General features: G+C 42.8%; 1 protein-coding gene across 4 annotated transcripts in view; it reads right to left on the bottom strand.

Moving 5' to 3' along the window:
• Window positions 1–27055, bottom strand: part of Slmap (Sarcolemma associated protein) — a 575111-nt gene that overhangs the window by 109201 nt on the left and 438855 nt on the right. For all 4 annotated transcript variants that reach the window (XR_008406974.2, XM_070086557.1, XM_070086559.1 and 1 more), the window contains one exon: window positions 10099–10271. Coding sequence is in view for 3 of the 4 variants with exons in the window: in XM_070086557.1 (XP_069942658.1) it covers window positions 10099–10271 (173 nt within the window). In the remaining variant the exon portion in view is untranslated. The remainder of the gene's footprint in view (window positions 1–10098; window positions 10272–27055) is intronic.

Genomic DNA, 27055 nt, shown 5'->3' with positions numbered 1-27055 from the left:
CAGGAGGTGCAACAAATCCTAGTCCACCCTCCCAGGCACCTAGGCTGTGCTCTCGCTGTCACAGGAAGGGGCACACTGCCAACAACTGCCTGCGAGATACCAGGTGTAATTACTGCTACAAGAAAGGACATAAGGAGGACCAGTGTCGGAAGAAAAAGGAACTTGACAGACAGGGCCACCTGTTTAGAGACCTGTTCTCAGAATAAACCAGCAGGATCTCTGAATTGGTGAACACTCTCACACGTCACCCACTTAGCTACTCCTATCCCAGCCCAGCAGGTGGGATTGCGCCTTATACAAGACCACAGACCTACATCCCTGCAGCTGCCTCAGTACCCTACCTCTCTCAAGGGCAGGCACCTTACATTCCCTACACACCCACCACCTCAAGCTGACCACTTCATCATGAGGAGCCAGTCTATCAGCATCCTGTTGGACAACATTAGAGGTTTCATTACTAATGTTGGAGAGCTCACACATAGTTTTGTGAACACTAGACGTCCCGACATGATAGCTGTTGTTGAAACATTTTTGGACGACAGGACTCCAGAAAATTTTGCAAGAATTGCTGGCTACACCTCATGGATGAGAAGAGACAGGCAAGGGCAAGGAGGAGGTGTTGCTGTGTGCTTCTCTAAAAGTGTTCATGCCCAGCACATTGATGTTGCCACCCCTACACATCTTGAAATGATGTTCTTCAAGCTCTGTATAAACACTAGTACCTCTGTACTAGCATGTGCAATGTACAGACCTCAGTGGCAACATGCAGACCCTATCAACTTCCTAATGGAAAATATTGACTCCCTTCTGCTACAACACAACTGTCAACATATTATAATTGTTGGTGACCTCAACCAGCACCTTATACAGAGGGACTTTGATGACCTTCTTGCAGTGTTTGACATGAGAAACTTTGTTGATTTCCCTACTCACATCTCTGGCTCCTCCCTTGACCCAGTAGTGAGTGATCTGGCAGAAGGCATAGTCACTTGTCAACCCCTCGGCTATGTTGGATCGTCTGACCACAAGGCTGTTTTTACGACACTTAAGATCCCAACAGAACGAGGTGAGGAGTCCACACGCACAACCTGGCTATGGGAAAGAGATAATTGGCCAGCCCTTTGCTCTGAGCTCGCCACCACCGACTGGAATGCTCTTCTCCAAGGGGATGTTGACAACCAAGTGAAAGCCTTCACTGGACACACCCTTAATCTACAACAAGAACACATTCCTCACCGGCAATATGTGACGAAGCCTACAGATCAGCCTTGGTTTGGCTTTCGTTGTAGAGAGGCTGCTACTGCTAAGTACAAAGCATGGCAAAGGTATAAGAGACATCCTACCACCTATAACAGGAACTTGCATATGCAAGCCTGTAGGCATATGGGTGATGTTCAAAAGTGGGCCATTGCTAAATGGGAGGTGGACACTAAAAGAAAGTTAGCATCAGGTAGGGTAGGCTCCAAAACCTGGTGGTCCCTGGTCAAGGACAGACAAGGTTATCTGCCTGACGAACTCATTCCACCTCTAAATCGACAGGACGGGACCACCTCTACTAGTAGTCAAGAGAAGGCGGACCTCTTTGCTGAACACTTTGCTACCAAAATGCAAGTTCCTGATCCAGCAAGAGACCCTCCCTGGCTAGCTGCAAGAACTGTGTCAAAACTGTCAGTGGTGACAATAAGGCAGGAGGAGGTGCATTTCCTTCTTAAATAGCTTGACCAAGAAAAGGCTGTGGGCCCAGACAAGATGAGCCCAAGATTGCTGAGAAGATGTGCAGACCAGCTAGCAGCACCTCTAACTTGTATCTTTCAGCACTGCCTAGTACAGTGTCAATGTCCCTCTCTGTGGAAATAGGCAAATGTAGTCCCTGTTCACAAAAAGAAGAGCAGAGCAGAAATCAGCAACTACAGACCAGTGTCACTCCTGTCAATCACTGGTAAGATCCTTGAGACAATAATCTCAAGACAAATGACAGAGTTTTTTGACTACCACTCACTACTTTGTGATCGTCAATATGGCTTCAGGAAAGGTTACTCTGCTGCTGATCTGTTGTTAAACCTCTCCACTAAGTGGCACCGGTCACTGGATGAATCCAAAGTCAGCTGTGTGGTAGCACTGGACATTGCTGGTGCTTTCGACTGGGTGTGGCACCAGGGCCTCTTAGCAAAACTTCAAGCACTGGGAATTGCAGGCTCTACGCTATGTCTCCTCAGTGATTACCTTCATGGTAGATCTCTAAGTGTAGTTCTCAATGGAACAGAATCAGCAAGACATCCTATTGCGGCAAGTGTTCCACAAGGAAGCGTGCTGGGACCATTGTTATGGAATGTCTACTTCAATGACCTTCTTCATCTCATCCCAGAATCCCATGAATATGCAGATGACTGTACACTGACATACGCTTATCCAAAAGAAGAAATGCCAGCTGCTCTAAGCTACATCAATCACCAGCTGAGAGCTATATCAGCTTGGGGAAATAGATGGCAAGTAACATTTGCACCTGAGAAAACACAAATGATGATGATCTCTAGGCACCAAGATGGAAATGCCGGTGCAGTAGTAAGGATGAATGGGAGGGTGTTGGCACCTGGGGAAGAAGTTGATATCCTTGGGGTGAAATCTGACTCCAAACTGACCATGAAAAACCACGTTGTAAATCTTGCAAACACGGCAGCCAAGAAGCTTACAGCACTTTGCCGTATCTCGCATCTGCTTGACAGCAGGGGTTGCAAGATTTTGTACGAGGCACAAGTACGCTCACACCTTGAGTATGCTCCACTTTCTTGGTTTGCCTGCCCCCCTTCTCATCTGCGACTGCTTGACAGAGTGGAGAACAGAGCAAGACGTCTCATCTCTCACCTGGACCGATCTGTCATTTCAGCAGAGCCTTCAACACAGGATGGATGTGGGTGACCTTACTGTTATGTACAAGGCCAATATTGTCAAAGTCCCACACATAGATCCACTTCAAGGACAGCGTGAAGCAAGTTTCTATACCACAAGACGGGCAGAAAGCATCAACTTCACTCTGGCTGTACCCTTCTCCAGAACATCACTCCCTCTGAGATCACATGTACCCAGGATGACTCGAGTATGGAACACATTCGTACACAGCATAATGATGTCAACGAGATAGTCAGTTGATCAAATGAAAATGCTGGCCCACAGATGGCTCTAACTTCATCCTGTTCCTTACTTGTATGTCTCATAACAATAAAAACGCTTTCAAATGAGCTGATGTAGGTAACAACTCTTAGCTTGCCAATAAAGTTAAGAATCCTTAACCTGTAAATAGCTTGTCAATAAAGCTAGGGATCCTTAACCTTGTCAAACCCTGTGTAAAAAAAAAAAAAAAAGAGCGAGAGAGCGAAAGGGAGCGAGAGAGCGAGCGAGAGAGACAGAGAGAGTGAGTGAGTCAGCCGTCTCACAGAGGCAGGGTGACCCAAAACGAAAGAAAATCCCCAAAAAGAAAACACTTTCATCATCATTCAACACTTTCACCTCACTCGCACATAATCACTGTTTTTGCAGAGGTGCTCAGAACACAACAGTTTAGAAGCATATACGTATAAAGATACACAACATCTCCCTCCAAACTGCTTATATCCCGAACCCCTCCTTTAGAGTGTAGGCATTGTACTTCCCATTTCCAGGACTCAAATCCAGCTATATAAAAATAACCGGTTTCCCTGAATCCCTTCACTAAATATTACCCTGTTCACGCTCCAACAGGTCATCAGGTCCCAAATACCATTCGTCTCCATTCACTCCTATCTAACACGCTCACGCACACTTGCTGGAAGTCCAAGCCCCTCTCCCACAAAACCTCCTTTACCTCCTCCCTCCAACCTTTTCGAAGATGACCCCTACCCCGCCTTCCTTCCCTTACAGATTTATACGCTCTCCATGTCATTCTACTTTGATCCATTCTCTCTAAATGACTAAACCACTTCAACAACATCTCTTCAGCCCTCTGACTAATACTTTTATTAACTCCACACCTTCTCCTAATTTCCACAATCCGAATTTTCTGCATAATATTTACACCACACATTGTCCTTAGACAGTAAATCTCCACTGCCTCCAACCGCCTCCTCGCTGCTGCATTCACAACCAAAGCTTCACACCCATATAAGTGTGTTGGTACTACTATACTTTCATATATTCCCTTCTTTGCCTCCATAGATAACGTTTTTTGTCTCCAAATATACCTCAACGCACCACTCACCTTATTTCCCTCATCAATTCTATGATTATCCTCATCCTTCATAAATCTATCCGCCAACACGTCAACTCCCAAATATCTGAAAACATTCACTTCTTGGATACTCCTCTTCCCCAACTTGATATCCAATTTTTCTTAATCTAAATCATTTGATACCCTCATCACCTTACTCTTTTCTATGTTCACTTTCAACTTTCTACCTTTACACACTCCCAAACTCATCCACTAACCTTTGCAATTTTTCTTTAGAATCTCCCATGAGCACAGTATCATCAGCAAAAAGCAACTGTGTCAATTCCCATTTTGTATTTGATTCCCCATAATTTAACCCCACGCCTCTCCCAAACACCCTAGCATTTACTTCTTTTACAACCCCATCTATAAATATATTAAACAACCATGGTGACATTACACATCCCTGTCTAAGATCTACTTTTACTGGGAAGTAGTCTCCCTCTCTTCTACACGCCTTAACCTGAGCCTCACTATCCTCATAAAAACTCTTTACAGCATTTAGTAACTTACCACCTATTCCATATACTTGCAACATCTGCCACATTGCTCCCCTATCCACTATCATATGCCTTTTCTAAATCCATAAATGCAATAAAAACTTCCCTACCTTTATCTAAATACTGTTCACATATATGCCTCAATGTAAACACTTGATCTACACATCCCCTACCCACTCTGAAACCTCCTTGCTCATCTGCAATCCTACATTCTGTCTTACCTCTAATTCTTTCAATTATAACCCTACCGTACACTTTTCCTGGTATATTCAGTAAACTTATTCCTCTATAATTTTTACAATCTCTTTTGTCCCCCTTCCCTTTATATAAAGGGACTATACATGCTCGCTGCCAATCCCTTGGTACCTTCCCCTCTTTCATACATTTATTAAACAAAAATACCAACCACTCCAACACTATATTCCCCCCTGCTTTTAACATTTCTGTCATGATCCCATCAGTTCCAGCTGCTTTACCCCCTTTCATTCTATGTAATGCCTCACGCACCTCCCCCACACTCACATCCTGTTCTTCTTCACTACTAAAAGATGGTATACCTCCCTGGCCAGTGCATGAAATCACCGCTTCCCTTTCTTCGTCGACATTTAAAAGTTCCTCAAAATATTCTCGCCATCTACCCAAAACCTCCATCTCCCCATCTTTTAACTCCCCTACTCTGTTTTTAACTGACAAATCCATTCGTTCCCTAGGCTTTCTTAACTTGTTTAACTCGCTCGAAAATTTTTTCTTATTTTCATTAAAATTCCTTGACAGTGCCTCTCCCACCCTATCATCTGCTCTCCTTTTGCACTCTCTCACCACTCTCTTCACCTTTCTTTTACTCTCCATATACTCTGCTCTTCTTATAACACTTCTGCTTTGTAAAAACCTCTCATAAGCTACCTTTTTCTCTTTTATCACACCTTTACTTCATCATTCCACCAATCACTCCTCTTTCCTCCTGCCCCCACCCTCCTATAACCACAAACTTCTGCCCCACATTCTAATACTGCATTTTTAAAACTATTCCAACCCTCTTCAACCCCCCCACTACTCATCTTTGCACTAGCCCACCTTTCTGCCAATAGTCGCTTGTATCTCACCCGAACTTCCTTCTCCCTTAGTTTATACACTTTCACCTCCCTCTTACTTGTTGTTGCCACCTTCCTCTTTTCCCATCTACCTCTTACTCTAACTGTAGCTACAACTAAATAATGATCCGATATATCAGTTGCCCCTCTATAAACATGTACATCCTGGAGCCTACCCAACAACCTTTTATCCACCAATACATAATCTAATAAACTACTTTCATTACGTGCTACATCATACCTTGTATATTTATTTATCCTCTTTTTCATAAAATATGTATTACTTATTACCAAATCTCTTTCTACACATAGCTCAATTAAAGGGTCACCATTTACATTTACCCCTGGCACCCCAAATTTACCTACTACTCCCTGCTGTGATGAATGGTTTGAAAAACCGACAAGTTGAAGATTGAGACACTTATGCAGCATATGGGAATCTTTATTCAGGAAACGTTTCGCCACACAGTGGCTTCATCAGTCCAATACAAAGAGGAAGGCGTAAGGAGAGGAGGAGAATGAGGTAATCAGTCCCTCAACCTGGAGTCGATGTGTTCAGTCCATCCTGCTTCACCTCACCTCACTACAGTATATAAGCCACGTCTACGGCCCTATGCAGTACATTCTACAAGATTGATGGACTGAACACATCGACTCCAGGTTGAGGGACTGATTACCTCATTCTCCTCCTCTCCTTACACCTTCCTCTTTGTATTGGACTGATGAAGCCACTGTGTGGCGAAACGTTTCCTGAATAAAGATTCCCATATGCTGCATAAGTGTCTCAATCTTCAACTTGTCGGTTTTTCAAACCATTCATCACAACTGTCAGACACTGCAGCATCATGGCATCTTGTTACAAAGAACTCTTCAACACTTGTTCAACCTTTGGACGAAGACCTACTTCGACTAGTGGATGGTACCACTATGACCCCGCCTCTGCCTGCTTCACCTCACCTCACTACAGTATATAAGCCACGTCTACGGCCCTATGCAGTACATTCTACAAGATTGATGGACTGAACACATCGACTCCAGGTTGAGGGACTGATTACCTCATTCTCCTCCTCTCCTTACGCCTTCCTCTTTGTATTGGACTGATGAAGCCACTGTGTGGCGAAACGTTTCCTGAATAAAGATTCCCATATGCTGCATAAGTGTCTCAATCTTCAACTTGTCGGTTTTTCAAACCATTCATCACAACTGTCAGACACTGCAGCATCATGGGATCTTGTTACAAAGAATTCTTCAACACTTGTTCAACCTTTGGACGAAGACCTACTTCGACTAGTGGATGGTACCACTATGACCCCGCCTCCGCCTGCTTCACCTCACCTCAGTACAGTATATAAGCCACGTCTACGGCCCTATGCAGTACATTCTACAAGATTGATGGACTGAACACATCGACTCCAGGTTGAGGGACTGATTACCTCATTTTCCTCCTCTCCTTACGCCTTCCTCTTTGTATTGGACTGATGAAGCCACTGTGTGGCGAAACGTTTCCTGAATAAAGATTCCCATATGCTGCATAAGTGTCTCAATCTTCAACTTGTCGGTTTTTCAAACCATTCATCACAACTGTCAGACACTGCAGCATCATGGGATCTTGTTACAAAGAATTCTTCAACACTTGTTCAACCTTTGGACGAAGACCTACTTCGACTAGTGGATGGTACCACTATGACCCCGCCTCCGCCTGCTTCACCTCACCTCAGTACAGTATATAAGCCACGTCTACGGCCCTATGCAGTACATTCTACAAGATTGATGGACTGAACACATCGACTCCAGGTTGAGGGACTGATTACCTCATTTTCCTCCTCTCCTTACGTCTTCCTCTTTGTATTGGACTGATGAAGCCACTGTGTGGCGAAACGTTTCCTGAATAAAGATTCCCATATGCTGCATAAGTGTCTCAATCTTCAACTTGTCGGTTTTTCAAACCATTCATCACAACTGTCAGACACTGCAGCATCATGGGATCTTGTTACAAAGAATTCTTCAACACTTGTTCAACCTTTGGACGAAGACCTACTTCGACTAGTGGATGGTACCACTATGACCCTGCCTCCGCCTGCTTCACCTCACCTCACTACAGTATATAAGCCACGTCTACGGCCCTATGCAGTACATTCTACAAGATTGATGGACTGAACACATCGACTCCAGGTTGAGGGACTGATTACCTCATTCTCCTCCTCTCCTTACGCCTTCCTCTTTGTATTGGACTGATGAAGCCACTGTGTGGCGAAACGTTTCCTGAATAAAGATTCCCATATGCTGCATAAGTGTCTCAATCTTCTACTACTCCCTCCGTAACATTTTTACCCACTTTAGCATTGAAATCCCCAACCACCATTACTCTCACACTTGATTCAAAACTCCCCACGCATTCACTCAACATTTCCCAAAATCTCTCTCTCTCCTCTACACTTCTCTCTTCTCCAGGTGCATACACGCTTATTATAACCCACTTTTCACATCCAATCTTTATTTTACTCCACATATTCCTTGAATTAATACATTTATAGTCCCTCTTTTCCTGCCATAGCTTATCCTTCAACATTATTGCTACTCCTTCTTTAGCTCTAACTCTATTTGAAACCCCTGACCTAATCCCATTTATTCCTCTCCACTGAAACTCTCCCACCCCCTTCACCTTTGTTTCACTTAAAGCCAGGACATCCAGCTTCTTCTCATTCATAACATCCACAATCATCTCTTTCTTATCATCTGCACAACATCCACGCACATTCAGACTTCCCACTGACAATTTTCTTCTTCTTATTCTTTTTAGTAATCTTTACAGGAAAAGAGGTTACTAGCCCATTGTTCCCGGCATTTTAGTTGACTTTTACAACACACATGGCTTACGGAGGAAAGATTCTTATTCCACTTCCCCATGGATATAAAAGGAAAAGTAATAAGACCAAGAACTATTAAGATAAAATCAAAGAAAACTCAGACATATGTCATTTTTGTAACACACCAGCTGTCTCCTACCAAGGCAGGGTGACCTAAACAAAGAAACACTTTCGCAAACATTCACTCTATCACTGTCTTATCTGAGGCATGCTGATACTACATGTCAGATGCCTCTCCAAACTGCAAATACTTCCACCCTTCCTTCAGAGTGCAAGTACTGTACTTCCCACCTCCAGGACTCAAGTCCAGCTAACCAGTTTCCATGAATCTCTTCACAAAATGTTATCTTGCTCACACTCCAACAGTTCATCAAGTCCCAAAGACCATTTTCCTCCATTCACTCCTACCTAACATGGTCACATACGCCTGGCTGTCCAAGGCTCTCACACACAAAACCCCCTTTACCCTATCCCTCAAATCTTTCCCAGGAAAACCCCTACCTCACCTTCCCTCAACTGCAAATTCATACACCCTCCAAGTCATCCTATTTTGCTCCAACCTCTCTAAATGTCCAAACCACCTCAACAAAACCTTCAACATTCTGGATAATGCTTTTAATAACACCACATCTCTTAATCTCCAAGCAATGAATTCTCTGCATAATATTTACACCACACGTCAACTATTCCTTAGATAGCTGTCTAATGAAAAGTGAGGTGAAGGCCAGAGTCATGAGACTTGAGCTGCTGCATAAGCGGGGTCGCATGCTGGCATGTGACACAGGTATGGATGACTGTGGAAGTACGAGTTAATCTCTGTCCCCAAGCCACAAGTTGTGTGCTCGTCACTACAAATCACACGTGCTTTATTATTAGAGAAAGTCCAATGATAAGAGTTACAAAGTGGCTTCCACCTTAAAAGTATGAGTTACAAAGAAAGGCTGCACACACTGAAAGTGCCTGTGCTGGCTGCTAGGAGAAATGAAAGACATGATAAATAAATTTTAAGTTGAATACAAAAGGATACACCACTTAAATTTTCTGCAGGTAGGACAAAGAGAACAAAATTGTGAAATGAGAAAAAAAGATTATAGAGCAAGCAATGGAATGGTATAAAAGGAACAGTGCTAAGTGTTTTAACCAGTGAAAACAAATGAACAGTGTTAAGTGCTTTAACCAGTGAAAACAAATTTCACTTTGAGATCAAACAGTGAATAAAAAGAGAACACAGAACACAGTTTTGCTGCTGTAACTACATAGAGTAATGATACAGTACACAGTACTTGAATCTGAAGTAACATTTTAGTAACACTTCATTTCAAATTTCAAATTACTGTTGCTACTACATATTAGGAATACTTTACTTTGTTAGATGTATACTAAAAAACTGAATAAATTACCTTCTTTTTCCTAACTAAAGTGTTGTCATCGTAGATGTCATCATATATTACAGGAATTTCAGATACCACCTGGTACTCTCTTAGACGATCCTCCAGGGTTGCAATCTGAGCTTGTAAGTGTTCCATCAATGCTGTGCTGGCTGCACTTTTAGCTTTGTTATCGGCAAGTTCCTCTGTTGAATACAAACCAAAGAATCATGTCAAAAACTTTTTGTATACCAGTACTTAACATGTGAATAATAAACACCTATCAAAACCTGGAGATAAAGAGACAAAAGCGAGTTCCTCATGCAACAGCAATGAAGTTTAAGTAAAGCTACTCATAAAAAGTATTCTCCATTTGTTAAGGCCATAATGTCTGCTGATACTTATAAAGTTTTAATGCCCCAGAGTACAAATAAAGCCAGAATAAAAACTAATACTCATGCAGGTGATACATTAACAGAGACCAGATTTTAAATTACAGTTGTACCTACATTCTTTTGGTTCAAAAAACAAATTCTTCCGTTTGTGGGATCCAATAACCCCAAGACCCCAAAAACACAACTGGCCTCTCTTCTTCTTTCAACACATCAGCCGTATCCCACCGACGCAGGGTGGCCCAAAAGAAAAAACAAGTCGCTCCTTTTAAATCTAGTTATATATACAGGAAAAGAGGTTACTAGCCCCTTGCTCCCAACATTTTAGCCACCTCTTACGAGACGCATGACTTACGGAGGAAGAATTCTATTCCACATCCCCATGGAGATAAGATGAAATAAACCAAAACAAGAACTAGTATGAAAATAGAAGAAAACACAGAGGGGTGTGTATATATATGCTTGTACATGCAAGTGTAGTGTGACCTAAGTGTAAGTAGAGGTAGCAAGACTTACCTGAAATCTTGCACGTCTATGAAACAGAAAAAAGACACCAGCAATCCTACCATAATGTAAAACGATTACAGGCTTCCATTTTCCACTCACTTGGCAGGACAGTGGTACCTCCCTGGGCTGTTGCTGTCTACCAACCTACTACCTATAAACTGGCCTCTCATTCACACAAATATAGCCTTTCAGTGCAGCAAAAGATATGCCAGTGAGTACTCTGCTTTCTTACCAGTCTTATAATCTAAATGGCAATCAGTGTCATGCAGTCATTAATACCTCACAGCAACAAGTGCCTGGATGTTATTCACTTGACATGCTCTGCAGTTCACGTGTTCCTGAACCTGAAGGTTACTTGATAATTTCAAGGGGTTAGCATTATGACCAAGTCCCAGACCATGTCTCCTGGTTGACAGCCTGATCAACCTGGACATTGGTGATAGCCACATGCAGTCTAATGTACACACCACAACCCAGCTGCTCAAGAACTTTCAAAAAGAACAACTTCCTGGTAAAGCATTAAGGAAACCTAGCGACCCACTCGTAATTCCCCCTAAATATGAAGGAGGGGTATTAAAAAATTTTAGTTCTCTTAAACTTACTGAGTCACCTCAGTGTAATCAATGCACACCTACTTTTTACCTGGGGTATTTTGCACCATCTATCAAGCCTCTTGCATTCATAGGGAGTGATTTTAATGTGCAGATACACAACAATCTCTCCAGGATTTACCCAATGTTAATTATGATTTAACTTTCTCAATAATGATAATCAAAGAAAGAGCTAAACTGACAAGGGTCATACAGTGCTGTGGGGCAGAAAATAGTGCTGGGGCTATAAACAGCTAGGTGGAGAGGGGATCAGAGGTGAGGGGAGAAAATAGGTGGAAAGGATGCTAAGGGCTATGTGTCAAAGTTTGTATAATAAAGCAGTTGCTGACAAAAAGTCAAAAAGAGATTTTAAGTCAAAGGCAGGGCTGTCTGCAAGAAGGAAAGATAAGGTAAGAGTGGTAGGGCGGCGGAAACGTTGGAGGTAAATCCTACGAGCTCGCTGGTAAACTGGGCAATCTACAAGAAACTGAAGAACCGAAATAGAGACCCAACAAACCTCACAAAGAGGAATAATGTGTTGATCCATAAGATACCCATGGGTAAGGCGAGTATGGCCAATGTGGAGATGGGAGAGCTCACTCTCCTGAGTACGGCAATGGTGGTAAGAAGATGGCCACAAACCTAAAAGCGGTTTAATAGCGAGAAATGTGTTATGGTGCATGCCCCGACCACCGTTGTTGCCAACGGTGGTCGGGCAGAGAAGACAGGCAGAGATGACTGGAAAATAATCACTGAACGGAATACCTCTATAGGAAACCGGAAGCTCATGTACCGTTGACCGCACAGCAGCATTTGCTCATTCATTGCCCTGCATATCAATGTGTCCAAGGACCCAACAGAAAATGACGCCTTTGGTTTTCCTAGCCACATGGCACAACCATAGTTGAATATGAAGAACTAATGGATGAGGGGAATCAAATTGTAAATAGCTTGTAAGGCACTGAGGGAATCTGAAATGATCACAAATGTCGGAGACATATATGTAATACAGAGAAGTGTTATAAGGATGGCATACAACTCAGCAGTACAAATGCTAGCCGAGTCTAACAAATGTCCTCAGACAACATCGTCAGAGAACACTGCAGCAAACCCAACACCATCATAAGATTTAGAACCATCTGTATAAACAGTAACAGCATGAGCACGCTATCGGAAGTGATCAAGAAAAAGAGAACGAGAAGCAGCCGTAGGTATGAGAACTTTGGCGCAGGGCAGTAGGGGAGAACAGGCACAAACTGTCGGAACCTCCCAAGGGGTAAGGGAAAAGGCAGATGCTAAATGAACATACAAGGGAGGCAAGTGGAGAGAAGATCGTAGTGAGTGAAGACAAAGAGAAAACGGTCGGAGTAAGCAGGGGCATCAAACAAATAATGGGCTTTTACTAATGTCTGAGACCAACCTATATGTAGATGGAACATGAAGGTCATGAGAGTGGACAAAGTATCGGAGGCAATGAGCATCACGACAATCAGCTATGGAAGGGACATTCACTTCAGCATAGAGCTTTCAACAGGGGATGCACAAAAGGCACCAAGGTATAAACCTAGAACTTGATGATGAAGGGGATCTAACTTAGAGTGGTAGAAGCTGCAGAATAGACTTGGTCTCCATAATCCAGCTTGGACAATACTAGGGTGGAATGCAAACAGAGGAGAATCCGGCAATCTTCACTCTATGAATAATGCAGAAGAATTTTCAGGAGATTCAGCCGACCATGGCAAGCAGTCTTCAAAGAGGAAATGTGCAGTTTCCACGTCAACTGGTGATTGAAAAGAAGGCCAAGAGACTTGACCGTATCACATTCTGGAATACACGAGCCGTGTAAATACAATGGAATATATGAAACAAGAGGACGTCTAGTGAAGGTAATAAAATGGGTTTTTGTACTAGAAAATTTAAATCCATGTGAAGTGGCTCAGTGGGAAACCCAGTCAATCACATCCTGAGGGGAGGCAGCTACCAGGTGACAGTCAGCGCATTCCTGAGCTATAGCGAAGTCATTCTCATTAAGTGATGACCAAACATGCGCTGGAAGAATGGAATGTAGGGCATTTATAGCCAAGAGAAAAAGGGTAGTGCTAAGGACAACTTTGTGGGACACCCTCGGCTTGAACAAAGTCTGAGGAAAGCGAGGCGCCAACCCAGACACAAAAATGTCTGTCAGATAAAAAAGCAGTAAGGAAAGTTGGCAGATTACCGTGGAGGCCTAAAGAGTGGGCTTGGGCTAAAATTTTATACAACCTCCAAGTGGTGTCATATGCTTTCTCAAGATAAAAGACCAAGACTTCTAGGATGGAGTGTTTGTTACCAAAGGCATTTCGCACATACATATGTAAGTGGAGCAAAGGGTCCAAAGTAGAGTGGCACTTGCAAAAGCCATATTGGTGAGGAGAAAGACTATTGAGAGTCTCCAAATACCATTTCAGATTTCCATTCATCAATTGTCCCATCACCTTGCAAACTACACTGCTCAGAGAGGTATCAAGTGAGAGTGAGAGGTATGAAGCCCTGAGGTGCCTGGTTTGCGAAACAGTAAGACAATGGCAGATTTCCATTGTTGAGGGAGAACCCTTCACATCCAAATAGGATTGAAAAGATGCAAAAGGACTGTATGGGCAGTAGAATGCAGGTGTTTGAGCATACTGATATGAATATCATCAGGCCCAGCTGCCGATGACTGGCAAGTGGAAATCGTAGACTCTAGCTCTAGGAGAGTGAAAGGTACTTTATACGGTTCCATTCCATTGGAGGAGAAACCCAAGGACAACCACTCCTTGGTAGACTTGGATGCAAGAAATGAGGGATAAAGGTGAAGCCCTTGGGAGACACAGACAAGAAGGTTCTCAAGTTCCGTGGCAAATTCAAAAGGTTCCGCAACACTAACACCAGCAACCCGCAAAACGGGAGCTGGGTCCAGAGTGTACTTGCCACACAACTTCCGTACCGTCTTCCAAACTGCACACATAGGGGAAGACAAGGTAATGGTGGACACGTAGTCTTGCCAACAAGTGTGTTTAGTGTCATGTATGACGCGACAAGCAACCACTCCTTGGTAGACTTGGATGCAAGAAATGAGGGATAAAGGTGAAGCCCTTGGGAGACACAGACAAGAAGGTTAAAATCCGGAAGACAATCTGAGGTCCAATTATAACGATAATGGCCCCACACACCACGTTTCAAACGCATTGCACGGGCACACGCAGGAGACCCCCAAGGCACGCATGTCTGAGAATGCTTGCCTGAGGTTTGAGGAGCAGAATGTGACACCGCAGTCGAAACTAAGGTCGAAAACTGGTGCATTAATTCACCAATAGACGACGAAAGATGGTCCCCACAAAAAGTGGTAAGATTAGAGTATAAGTCCCAATTTGCTCGTGCAAACTGCCAACGAGGGCTACAAGGCAGTCGGGAATACGTAGTACAAGTAAGAAGAATAGGAAAGTGATCACTGTCATGTAAATCTGGGAGAATAGACCAAGTATAATCAAGTGCAACTGACAAGGAACAGATAGAAAGATTAATGCAAGAGACTGAGTGTGAGAGTCAAAATGGGTAGGAGCACTTGTATTTAAAACATGAAGAGAATGAGAAGTGAGAAGAGTCTCCAACTGATCACCACGAGAGTCACAGTGGGACCCTCCCTACAGATGATGGTGAGTGTTGAAATCATTTAACAACAAGAAGGGCAGTGGTATTGAAGAGATAAAAAACCCAATATCTGAGATACAGAATGCATGGGAGGGGGAAAGATGGAGAGAGCAAACTGTATACCATCTGTGTAAGTAAATACGAGCTGCAGTATAATGCAGCAGAGAATGAACAAAAATAACAAAAAAGGCACAATACCGTGACTGGAACGATACACAAATAACCCGCATATAAAAGAGAGAAGCTTACGACGACGTTTCGGTCCGACTTGGACCATTGACAAAGTCACACTAACCAGAGGTGGAGCAGAACAGCTATATATAGGCAGGAAGAGATGGTGGTAGTGGTGGTAGTAGTAGTAGTAGTAGCACAAGAGTTGTATATAATACCGTCGTAAGCTTCTCTCTTTTATGTGCGGGTTATTTGTGTAATGAACAAAAAATTTTTGATACCAACGCGCACAAGAAGCACGCTCTCATTAAATGATTCATCAGGAAAGGGGTCAGAAGAATGTAACAGCACATAGACCAAAACAGGACAAATAACAGCTGAACGAATTTGGGGCTCTTGTAACCCGAAACATATTGGGGAAAATTGGGAGAGCAACACTTGGAGTTCTCCCCAATTACCCCTGAGGCCACGAATATTCCATTGTAAATAAGACATTATTTACGAAGACAGGTATGCCAACAAGTAGAAGCAATAAAATCTATGGGCTATTAGGGTCAGTGAAGTCAACATGTGGGGGCAATGGTAAGCAGGTAAGCAAGGAGGAATCAGAATGCTGGGAAGGTAAAGATTGTTGCAAGGGTCATGAAAAAGAAGGGATAGAAGGAGGGATAGAAAGAGATAGCATCAAGTGTCTCAGTAGAGAAGGAAGATGCCAATACCATGATTTCAGAGACAGATGAGGTAGAGCAAGTAGAGATCGGGGAGACTATGGAGGGAACCAAAGAGGTCTGAGAGGGGCGGGAGTATGACCCTGGAGAGATGTGCTGGCGGGGGGCGTAAGAGTCCTGCAGTGGAACAGGAGAGGAAGGAGGTTGGAAGGTAACTAGGGAAGAAGACTGGGGGGAAACAGGAGAAGAGGGGACTACACAAGTGAAGGGGTGAACCTCCACCTCCATGTGAGAGTTAGAAAGGGGGTCGAGAACCAGGCACAAAGGTAGAAGATAGATTCAACTTCACAGGTGATGCGCGCGAAGAAGGTGTAGGCTCGCGAGGTCTCTCAGAATGAGAAACTAGTGAGCGAGATGAAGTAGAAGTAGAAAGAGGTATGGAGGTAGGAATTTCAGAAAGTAAAACTGCAAAAGAATTAGAAATGGAGGTGACCCTGGAAGACATGGTAGCAGAGGAGCTGGTAGGCGGGAGGACCATCAAGGTTGGAGGTCTCCGAGCTACTCGAGAATAAAGAACACGAGTGAGATTTCCCTGAAGGCAGAGCTGAGAGAGAGAGCCATAGTGTAAGGCCTTCATTCTCTAAGATAATGTATTTCTTGTTTATTATGATAGACTTGACAATGCCATGAAAATGAAGGATGAGATTCACTGCAACTGAGACAAGAAGGGGGAAGACTGCAAGATGTATTGGCATGATCTATGGCACTGGGCACTCTGCTGCAGATCTGCAGTATTTAGAGGGGTGTCTGGAGCGCCAGCACTTCCAACACTGTTATTAAGTAGGGACTACTTTACGGACTTCAAGGTGATGCCCCGCAATATAAATAGAGGATGGGAGTTCACGACAGTCGAAGGTTAAGCGGGCGATGTTACTGGGAAAGCGCCTCCGCCTGAGAGCAGGCAGAACATATGTATCCACTTTGAGAACAGGAAGGTCCTGAAGAGCTAATTGCTCTAAAACATCATCGCCACAAGACAGAAAATCACTGTGTACAATAGTATGTGGTAAAACCACCGCACCACTGCAAGAATTGAGAGTAGTGTGCTTATGAACTGTGACTGGAATGTTATCTATCCAACCGCCTCCTCGCTGTAGCATTTACAACCCAAGCTTCACACCCATATAAGAGTGTTGGTACCACTATACTTTCATACATTCCCTTCTTTGCCTCCAGAGATAACATTTTTTGTCTCCACACATACCTCAATGCACCACTCACCTTATTTCCTTCATCAATTCTATGATTAACCTCATCCTTCATAAATCCATCCACTGACACGTCAACTCCCAAATACAGTGGACCCCCGCATAACGATCACCTCCGAATGCGACAAATTATGTAAGTGTATTTATATAAGTGAGTCTGTACGTGTATGTTTAGGGGTCTGAAATGGACTAATCTACTTCACAATATTCCTTATGGGAACAAATTCGGTCAGTACTGGCACCTGAACATACTTCTGAAGTGAAAAAATATCGTTAACCGGGGGTCCACTGTATCTGAAAACATTCACGTCTTCCATACTCCTCCTCTCCAATTTGATATCCAATTTTTCTTTATCTAAATCATATGATACCCTCATCACCTTACTCTCTATGTTCATTTTCAACTTTCTACCTTTACACACACTCCCAAATTTGTCCACTAACCTTTGCAATTTTTCTTTAGAATCTCCCATAAGCACAGTATCATCAGCAAAAAGTAACTGTCACTTCCCATTTTGTATTTGATTCCCCATAATTTAATCCCACCCCTCTCCTGAACACCCTAGTATTTACTTCTTTTACAACCCCATCTATAAATATATTAAACAACCATGGTGACATTACACATCCCTGTCTAAGACCTACTTTTACTGGGAAGTGGTCTCACTCTCTTCTACACACCCTAACCTGAGCCTCACTGTCCTCATAAAAACTCTTTACAGCATTTTACAGCATTTAGTAACTTACCACCTATTCCATATACAGTGGACCCTCGACCAATGATATTAATCCGTTCCCGAGAGCTCATCGTTCATCGAAATTATCGCTAGTTGAGTTAATTTTCCCCATAAGAAATAATGGAAATCAAATTAATCCTTTCCCGACACCCCAAAGTATTGAAAAAAAAAATTTTACCACATGAAATAGTAATTTTAATACACACAAACTGAAGAAGACATGTACAATTACACGACACTTACCTTTATTGAAGATCTGGTGATGATTGATGGGATGGGAGGAGGGGAGAGTGTGGATGGTGTTAGTGTTTAGAAGGGGAATCCCTTTCCATTAGGACTTGAGGTGTCAAGTCCTTTTCCGGGGTTACTTCCCTTCTTCTTTTAATGCCACTAGGACAAGCTTGAGAGTCACTGGACCTCTGTCGCACAACATATCTGTCCATAGAGGCCTGTACCTCCCATTCCTTTATGACATTCCTTAAGTGTTTCACAACATTGTCAGTGTAATAGTCAAAGGCATGGCTTGCAATAGCTGTGTGAGGGTGATTTTCATCAAAAAAGGTTTCCACTTTAAGCCACATTGCACACATTTCCTTAATCTTTGAAGTAGGCAACTTCAATTTCTCTTTCCCCTCCTCCAGAGCAGTTTCCTCAGGTCTGACCTCTTGCTGTTGAAGATGATCTTGCAGCTCATCAGTGGTTAGTTCTTCATTGTCCTCCTCCACCAACTCTTCCACATCCTCCCCACTAACCTTCAACCCCAAGGACTTCCCCAATGCCACAATTGATTCCACAACTGGCATAGGCTTCTCAGGGTTAGCCTCAAATCCTTCAAAATCCCTTTTGTCTACACATTCTGGCCACAGTTCCTTCCAAGCAGAGTTCAAGGTCCTCTTAGTCACTCCTCCCAAGCCTTACCTATAATGTTTACACAACTGAGGATGCTAAAGTGATCTCTCCAAAACTCTCTTAGAGTCAATTGAGTTTCTGAGGTCACTACAAAGCACCTTTCAAACATAGCTTTTGTGTAGAGTTTTTTGAAGTTTGCAATGACCTGCTGGTCCATGGGCTGCAGGAGAGGAGTGGTATTAGGAGGCAAAAACTTGACCTTGATGAAGCTCATATCCCCAGAAAGTCGCTCTGCCAAGTCTGAAGGATGACCAGGAGTATTGTCTAATACCAGGAGGCACTTAAGGTCCAATTTATTTTCCAGGAGGTAATTTTTCACAGTGGGGGCAAATGCATGGTGTAACCAGTCATAGAAAAAGTCCCTAGTGACCTATGCCTTACTGTTTGCCCTCCACAGCACACACAAATTAGCCTTGAGGACATTGTTTTTCCTGAACACTCTGGGAGTTTCAGAGTGATACACCAATAAAGGCTTCACTTTGCAATCACCACTAGCATTAGCACACATCAACAGAGTAAGCCTGTCTTTCATAGGCTTATGTCCTGGGAGTGCCTTTTCCTCCTGAGTAATGTAGGTCCTGCTTGACATTTTCTTCCAAAACAGGCCTGTTTCGTCACAATTAAACACTTGTTCAAGTTTCAGTCCTTCAGCCTCTATGTACTCCTTGAATTCCTGCACATATTTTTCAGCTGCTTTTTGGTCCGAACTGGCAGCCTCACCATGCCTTATCACACTATGTATGCCACTACGATTCTTAAATCTTTCAAACCAACCTTTGCTGGCCTTAAATTCACTCACATCACCACTAGTTGCAGGCATTTTTCTAATTAAATCGTCATGCAACTTCCTAGCCTTTTCACATATGATCGCTTGAGAGTTGTTATCTCCTGCTATCTGTTTTTCGTTTATCCACACCAATAACAGTCTCTCAACATCTTCTATCACTTGTGATCTCAGTTTTGAAAACATAGTTGCACCTTTGGCAAGAACAGCTTCCTTGATTGCCGTTTTCTTGGCCACAATAGTAGCGATGGTTGATTGGGGTTTTGTGTACAACCTGGCCAGCTCGGAGACATGCACTCCACTTTCATACTTAGCAATGATCTCTTTCTTCATATCCATACTAATTCTCACCCTTTTTGCTGTAGGGTTGGCTTTAGAAGCTTTCTTGGGGCCCATGGTGACTTATTTTGCAGGTGCAATCACTAAAAACGCTGTGATAATATGAAATATTCCGATTGTATGTTTGGATGCGACCGCGGTGGCTGGCTGGCTTGTAAACACTGGCATCCACGGGACAAGTGAGGCGTGCTCAGGCCACATGTGGACGCGTCTCAAATGGAACGAATCGCGTTGGTCAAGTTTTTTAGCGCTAGTCGAGGCAAAATTTTTGCGTTAAAATGCATCGCTAGCCGGATTTAACATTATACGATGCCATCGTTGGTCGAGGGTCCTCTGTACTTGCAACATCTGCCACATTGCTCCCCTATCCACTCTATCACAGGCCTTTTCTAAATCCATAAATGCAATAAAAACTTCCCTACCTTTATCTAAATACTGTTTGCACATTTCTCAATGTAAACACTTGATCTACACATCCCCTACCCACTCTAAAACCTCCTTACTCATCCACAGTTCTACATTCTGTCTTACCTCTAATTCTTTCAATTATAACCCTACCATACATTTTTCCTGGTATACTCAGTAAACTTATTCCTCTATAATTTTTATGATCTCTCTTGTCTCCCTTCCCTTTATATAGGGGGACTATACATGCTCTCCGGCAATCTCTAGGTACCTTCCCCTCCTTCATACATTTATTAAACAAAAATACCAACCACTCCAACACTATATCCCCCCCCCCCTGCGTTTAACATTTCTGTCATGATCCCATCAGTTCCAGCTGCTTTACCCCCTTTCATTCTATGTAATGCCTCACGCACCTCCCCCACACTCACATCCTGCTCCTCTTCACTCCTAAAAGATGGTGTACCTCCCAGGCCAGTGCATGAAATTACCGCCTCCCTTTCTTCGTCGACATTTAAAAGTTCCTCAAAATATTCTCGCCATCTACCCAATACCTCCATCTCCACATTTACTAACTCCCCTACTCTGTTTTTAACTGACAAATCCATTCATTCCCTAGGATTTCTTAACTTGTTTAAACTCACTCCAAATTTTTTTCTTATTTTCATTAAAATTTCTTGACAGTACCTCTCCCACTCTATCATCTGCTCTCCTTTTGCACTCTCTCACCACTCTCTTCACTTTTCTTTTACTCTCCATATACTCTATTCTTCTTATAACACTTCTGCTTTGAAAAAGCCTCTCATAAGCTACCTTTTTCTCTTTCATCATTCCACTAATCACTCCTCTTTCCTCCTGCACTCACCCTCCTATAACCACAAACTTCTGCCCCACATTCTGATACTGAATTTTTAAAACCATTCCAACCCTCTTCAACCCCACTACTCATACTTGCACCAACCCACCTTTCTGCCAATAGTTGCTTATATATCACCCAAACTTCCTCCTCCCTTAGTTTATACACTTTCACCTCCCTCTTCTTGTTGCCATTTTCCTCTTGTCCCATCTACCTCTTACTCTAACTGTAGCTACAACTAGATAATGATCCGATACATCAGTTGCCCCTCTATAAACGTGTACATCCTGGAACCTACCCATCAACCTTTTATCCACCAATACATAATCTAACAAACTACTTTCATTACATGCTTTATCATACCTTGTATATTTATTTATCCTCTTTTTCATAAAATATGTATTACTTATTGCCAGCAGCAACAGCCTGGTTGATCAGGCGCTGATCCACCAGGAGGCCTCGTCACAGACCGGGCCGCGGGGGCGTTGACCCCCGAAACTCTCTCCAGGTAAACTCCAGGTAAACCTCTTTCTACACATAGCTCAATTAAAGGCTCCCCATTTTCATTACCCCTGGCACCCCAAATTTATCTACTAATCCCTCCACAACATTTTTATCCACTTTAGCATTGAAATCCCCAACCACAAGTACTCTCGCACTTGGTTCAAAACTCCCCACACATTCACTCATCATTTCCCAAAGTCTCTCTCTCTCCTCTACACTTCTCTCTTCTCCAGGTGCATATATGCTTACTATAACCCACTTTTCACATCCAACCTTTATTTTACTCCACATAATCCTTGAATTAGTACATTTATAGTCCTCCTTTTCCTGCCATAGATTATCCTTCAACATTATTGCTACTCCTTTAGCTCTAACTCTATTTGAAACCCCCTCACCTAATCCCATTTATTCCTCTCCACTGAAACTCTCCGACCCCCTTCAGCTTTGTTTTACTTAAAGCCAGGACATCCAGCTTCTTCTCATTCATAACATCCACAATCATCTCTTTCTTATCATTCGCACAACATCCAGGCACAGACATCCCACTTTGACAATTTTCTTCTTATTCTTTTTAGTAATTACAGGAAAAGGGGTTACTAGCCCATTGTTCCCGGCATTTTAGTTGACTTTTACAACATGCATGGCTTACAGAGGTAAGATTCTTATTCCACTTCCCCATGGATATAAAAAGAAAAATAATAAGAACAAGAACTATTAAGATAAAATCAAAGAAAGCTCAGATGAGTGTGTATAAATAAACATGTACATGTATGTGTAGTGTGACCTAAGTGTAAGTAGAAGTAGCAAGACGTACCTGTAATCTTGCATATTTATGAGACAGACAAAAGACACCAGCAATCCTACCATCATGTAAAACAATTAGAGGCTTTCGTTTTACACTCACTTGGCAGGACGGTAGTACCTCCCTGGGTGGTTGCTGTCTACCAACCTACTACTAAATATGCTTCCTAAAATATGCCAACCACATTGTGAACTTGCAAGGAAATAAAGGAATTTGAATTTGAAGTAATATGGGAAAGATCATGAGCTTATTCTGAACTGTAATGACGCACATACCTCTTCGAAGAGCATGAATGGATATTTTGGCCAACATATCATAAAAGAGCTTTACCAATACTATGGTCATAAAGATAATCAGTTGAGATGCCGGTTGTATGGAAAAGAATCTAGTCCACTGTGTACTTGTAAACATGGTGCGCAAAGGGAGTGGGTGTCGAGAAGGTCGTATTTGGGTAGACATCAAAGAACTGTCATCAGAAGATGGTCTGGAACGTTTAGGAGTAGTACTGCGGGCGGTCCAACCTGAGGGAGGTGGGCGATCCAAAAACCGTTGCACCGTATTCGGGGAAGTCGGATGCATTGTTAAAGGCGTGCAAGAGGCAGAGGCATTAACAGAAATGGGTGGCACCTCAGCACCTGGAGCAGGTGACAAAGCGACACCAACAGAAGGTACAGGGGTATGAGAGAAGAGTCTAGAGAATGGTCCAATAACGAAGCCAGGTCAGAACAGGATGTGGAACAGAAAGGGGCCTGGGAGGAGGAGGGTTATCACAGAACTCCATGATAGTGGCGATTCTTTCTTGTTAAAGAAAAAAAGAAGGAAAGAAAAAAAAGAGGGACAGCAGAAGGACAGTCACTAGAAGGTATGGAAGGGCTATAAGTTCTTCCCCTGAGGGACCCCATGGAGTGGGACAAACCCCAGCACACCTCCCCTACCTAGAAACCATAATGCCAGAGGGAAGGACCCTAGAGACTACAAACGGGATGGAGAAAGAGGGGGGGTTGGGAGGGGGGACGAAAGGGGGAATAAAAAGAAGAGGGGGGATGGAGAGGATGGGATAGGGAAGGGAGGATTGGGGGATACTTAGGTTCAGTCTGAGAAAGGAAACCAAAGGGTTTAATTCCTTAGACCAAGAGCCTCTTTACTGCATCAAGGAGCCCCTCTTGAAGAGGTTAATTTTCTCAAATACATTTCAAGGAAAATACTGAGAGACTTCATTTTCAATAATTTAAGCAAGTGAATTTATCCAGGCAGTGAAGGTTCTCTGTATAGGGTAAGATATAAACAGCTATTGGAGGATAGATGGGCTAATGAGAGCATAGGCAATGGGGTCGAAGAGGTATGGGGTAGGTTTAAAAATGTAGTGTTAGAGTGTTCAGCAGAAGTTTGTGGTTACAGGAAAGTGGGTGCAGGAGGGAAGAGGAGCGATTGGTGGAATGATGATGTAAAGAGAGTAGTAAGGGAGAAAAAGTTAGCATATGAGAAGTTTTTACAAAGTAGAAGTGATGCAAGGAGGGAAGAGTATATGGAGAAAAAGAGAGAAGTTAAGAGAGTGGTGAAGCAATGTAAAAAGAGAGAAAATGAGAGAGTGGGTGAGATGTTATCAACAAATTTTGTTGAAAATAAGAAAAAGTTTTGGAGTGAGATTAACAAGTTAAGAAAGCCTAGAGAACAAATGGATTTGTCAGTTAAAAATAGGAGAGGAGAGTTATTAAATGGAGAGTTAGAGGTATTGGGAAGATGGAAGGAATATTTTGAGGAATTGTTAAATGTTGATGAAGATAGGGAAGCTGTGATTTCGTGTATAGGGCAAGGAGGAATAACATCTTGTAGGAGTGAGGAAGAGCCAGTTGTGAGTGTGGGGGAAGTTCGTGAGGCAGTAGGTAAAATGAAAGGGGGTAAGGCAGCCGGGATTGATGGGATAAAGATAGAAATGTTAAAAGCAGGTGGGGATATAGTTTTGGAGTGGTTGGTGCAATTATTTAATAAATGTATGGAAGAGGGTAAGGTACCTAGGGATTGGCAGAGAGCATGCATAGTTCCTTTGTATAAAGGCAAAGGGGATAAAAGAGATTGCAAAAATTATAGGGGGATAAGTCTGTTGAGTGTACCTGGTAAAGTGTATGGTAGAGTTATAATTGAAAGAATTAAGAGTAAGACGGAGAATAGGATAGCAGATGAACAAGGAGGCTTTAGGAAAGGTAGGGGGTGTGTGGACCAGGTGTTTACAGTGAAACATATAAGTGAACAGTATTTAGATAAGGCTAAAGAGGTCTTTGTGGCATTTATGGATTTGGAAAAGGCGTATGACAGGGTGGATAGGGGGGCAATGTGGCAGATGTTGCAAGTGTATGGTGTAGGAGGTAGGTTACTGAAAGCAGTGAAGAGTTTTTACGAGGATAGTGAGGCTCAAGTTAGAGTATGTAGGAAAGAGGGAAATTTTTTCCCAGTAAAAGTAGGCCTTAGACAAGGATGTGTGATGTCACCGTGGTTGTTTAATATATTTATAGATGGGGTTGTAAGAGAAGTAAATGCGAGGGTCTTGGCAAGAGGCGTGGAGTTAAAAGATAAAGAATCACACACAAAGTGGGAGTTGTCACAGCTGCTCTTTGCTGATGACACTGTGCTCTTGGGAGATTCTGAAGAGAAGTTGCAGAGATTGGTGGATGAATTTGGTAGGGTGTGCAAAAGAAGAAAATTAAAGGTGAATACAGGAAAGAGTAAGGTTATGAGGATAACAAAAAGATTAGGTGATGAAAGATTGAATATCAGATTGGAGGGAGAGAGTATGGAGGAGGTGAACGTATTCAGATATTTGGGAGTGGACGTGTCAGCGGATGGGTCTATGAAAGATGAGGTGAATCATAGAATTGATGAGGGAAAAAGAGTGAGTGGTGCACTTAGGAGTCTGTGGAGACAAAGAACTTTGTCCTTGGAGGCAAAGAGGGGAATGTATGAGAGTATAGTTTTACCAACGCTCTTATATGGGTGTGAAGCGTGGGTGATGAATGTTGCAGCGAGGAGAAGGCTGGAGGCAGTGGAGATGTCATGCCTGAGGGCAATGTGTGGTGTGAATATAATGCAGAGAATTCGTAGTTTGGAAGTTAGGAGGAGGTGCGGGATTACCAAAACTGTTGTCCAGAGGGCTGAGGAAGGGTTGTTGAGGTGGTTCGGACATGTAGAGAGAATGGAGCGAAACAGAATGACTTCAAGAGTGTATCAGTCTGTAGTGGAAGGAAGGCGGGGTAGGGGTCGGCCTAGGAAGGGTTGGAGGGAGGGGGTAAAGGAGGTTTTGTGTGCGAGGGGCTTGGACTTCCAGCAGGCATGTGTGAGCGTGTTTGATAGGAGTGAATGGAGACAAATGGTTTTTAATACTTGACGTGCTGTTGGAGTGTGAGCAAAGTAACATTTATGAAGGGATTCAGGGAAACCGGCAGGCCGGACTTGAGTCCTGGAGATGGGAAGTACAGTGCCTGCACTCTGAAGGAGGGGTGTTAATGTTGCAGTTTAAAAACTGTAGTGTAAAGCACCCTTCTGGCAAGACAGTGATGGAGTGAATGATGGTGAAAGTTTTTCTTTTTCGGGCCACCCTGCCTTGGTGGGAATCGGCCGGTGTGATAATAAAAAAAAAAAATAATATTTTGCCTGCCTTTAAGGAACAGCAATACAATACTCTAGTCTAGAGAGAAACAGATCACAGAGCAGGTAGGGCTGAGAAACAAGTTGGCTTAAGGAGTATTAACATCAGCCTGGCATTTTCTTTTCAAAGTTTTAGTTTCATAGCCTATAATGCTACATAAGTTTCCCCCTCAAATGATGTGGGTTCATTTTATGCAAATAAGGTATTACATGATATTCTATTTCTGCTGGATATTTTGTATATTGTAATACAAGTTCACTGTATATAAACAGTGTGGTCTGCAAGGTTATTATGATGAATTATATGTAACTGCTCTATCCAAGCTTAGAATAGCTCCATGAACCAGATGACACTCTTATTAGTGATTTCTTCATGAAGTAATTAATTTTCAGTAATCAAAAATGTTTGGCATTTCTCCAAAAATAAGATTGACAGTATTGTATGGTAGTGTGTGGTCTATAATGATCCAGTCTTATCATAACATCAAGAATGTTAATAATTTACTTCACATTCACCTGTAGTTCTCTTGCAGTAGTGTTCCGAACTAATGATATAAGAATCTTGGCCCATCATACACCTTCATCCAAAAAAAAGTCAAGATCACTATACAGTAAACCCTCAATAAAACAGTTTTTAATTTTTTTTAACACACCAGCTCTCTCCCACAGAGGTTAGAATGACCCAAAAAAGAAGAAATACCTTCACCATCACTCACTCCATAACAATCTTGCCAGATGCATGCTGACACT

The sequence above is a fragment of the Cherax quadricarinatus genome, chromosome 19 (assembly GCF_038502225.1).
Source record: "Cherax quadricarinatus isolate ZL_2023a chromosome 19, ASM3850222v1, whole genome shotgun sequence".
Taxonomy (NCBI): domain Eukaryota; kingdom Metazoa; phylum Arthropoda; class Malacostraca; order Decapoda; family Parastacidae; genus Cherax; species Cherax quadricarinatus.
Note: the sequence above shows the minus strand (reverse complement) of the source record. Positions and strands in the feature narration are given on the sequence as shown.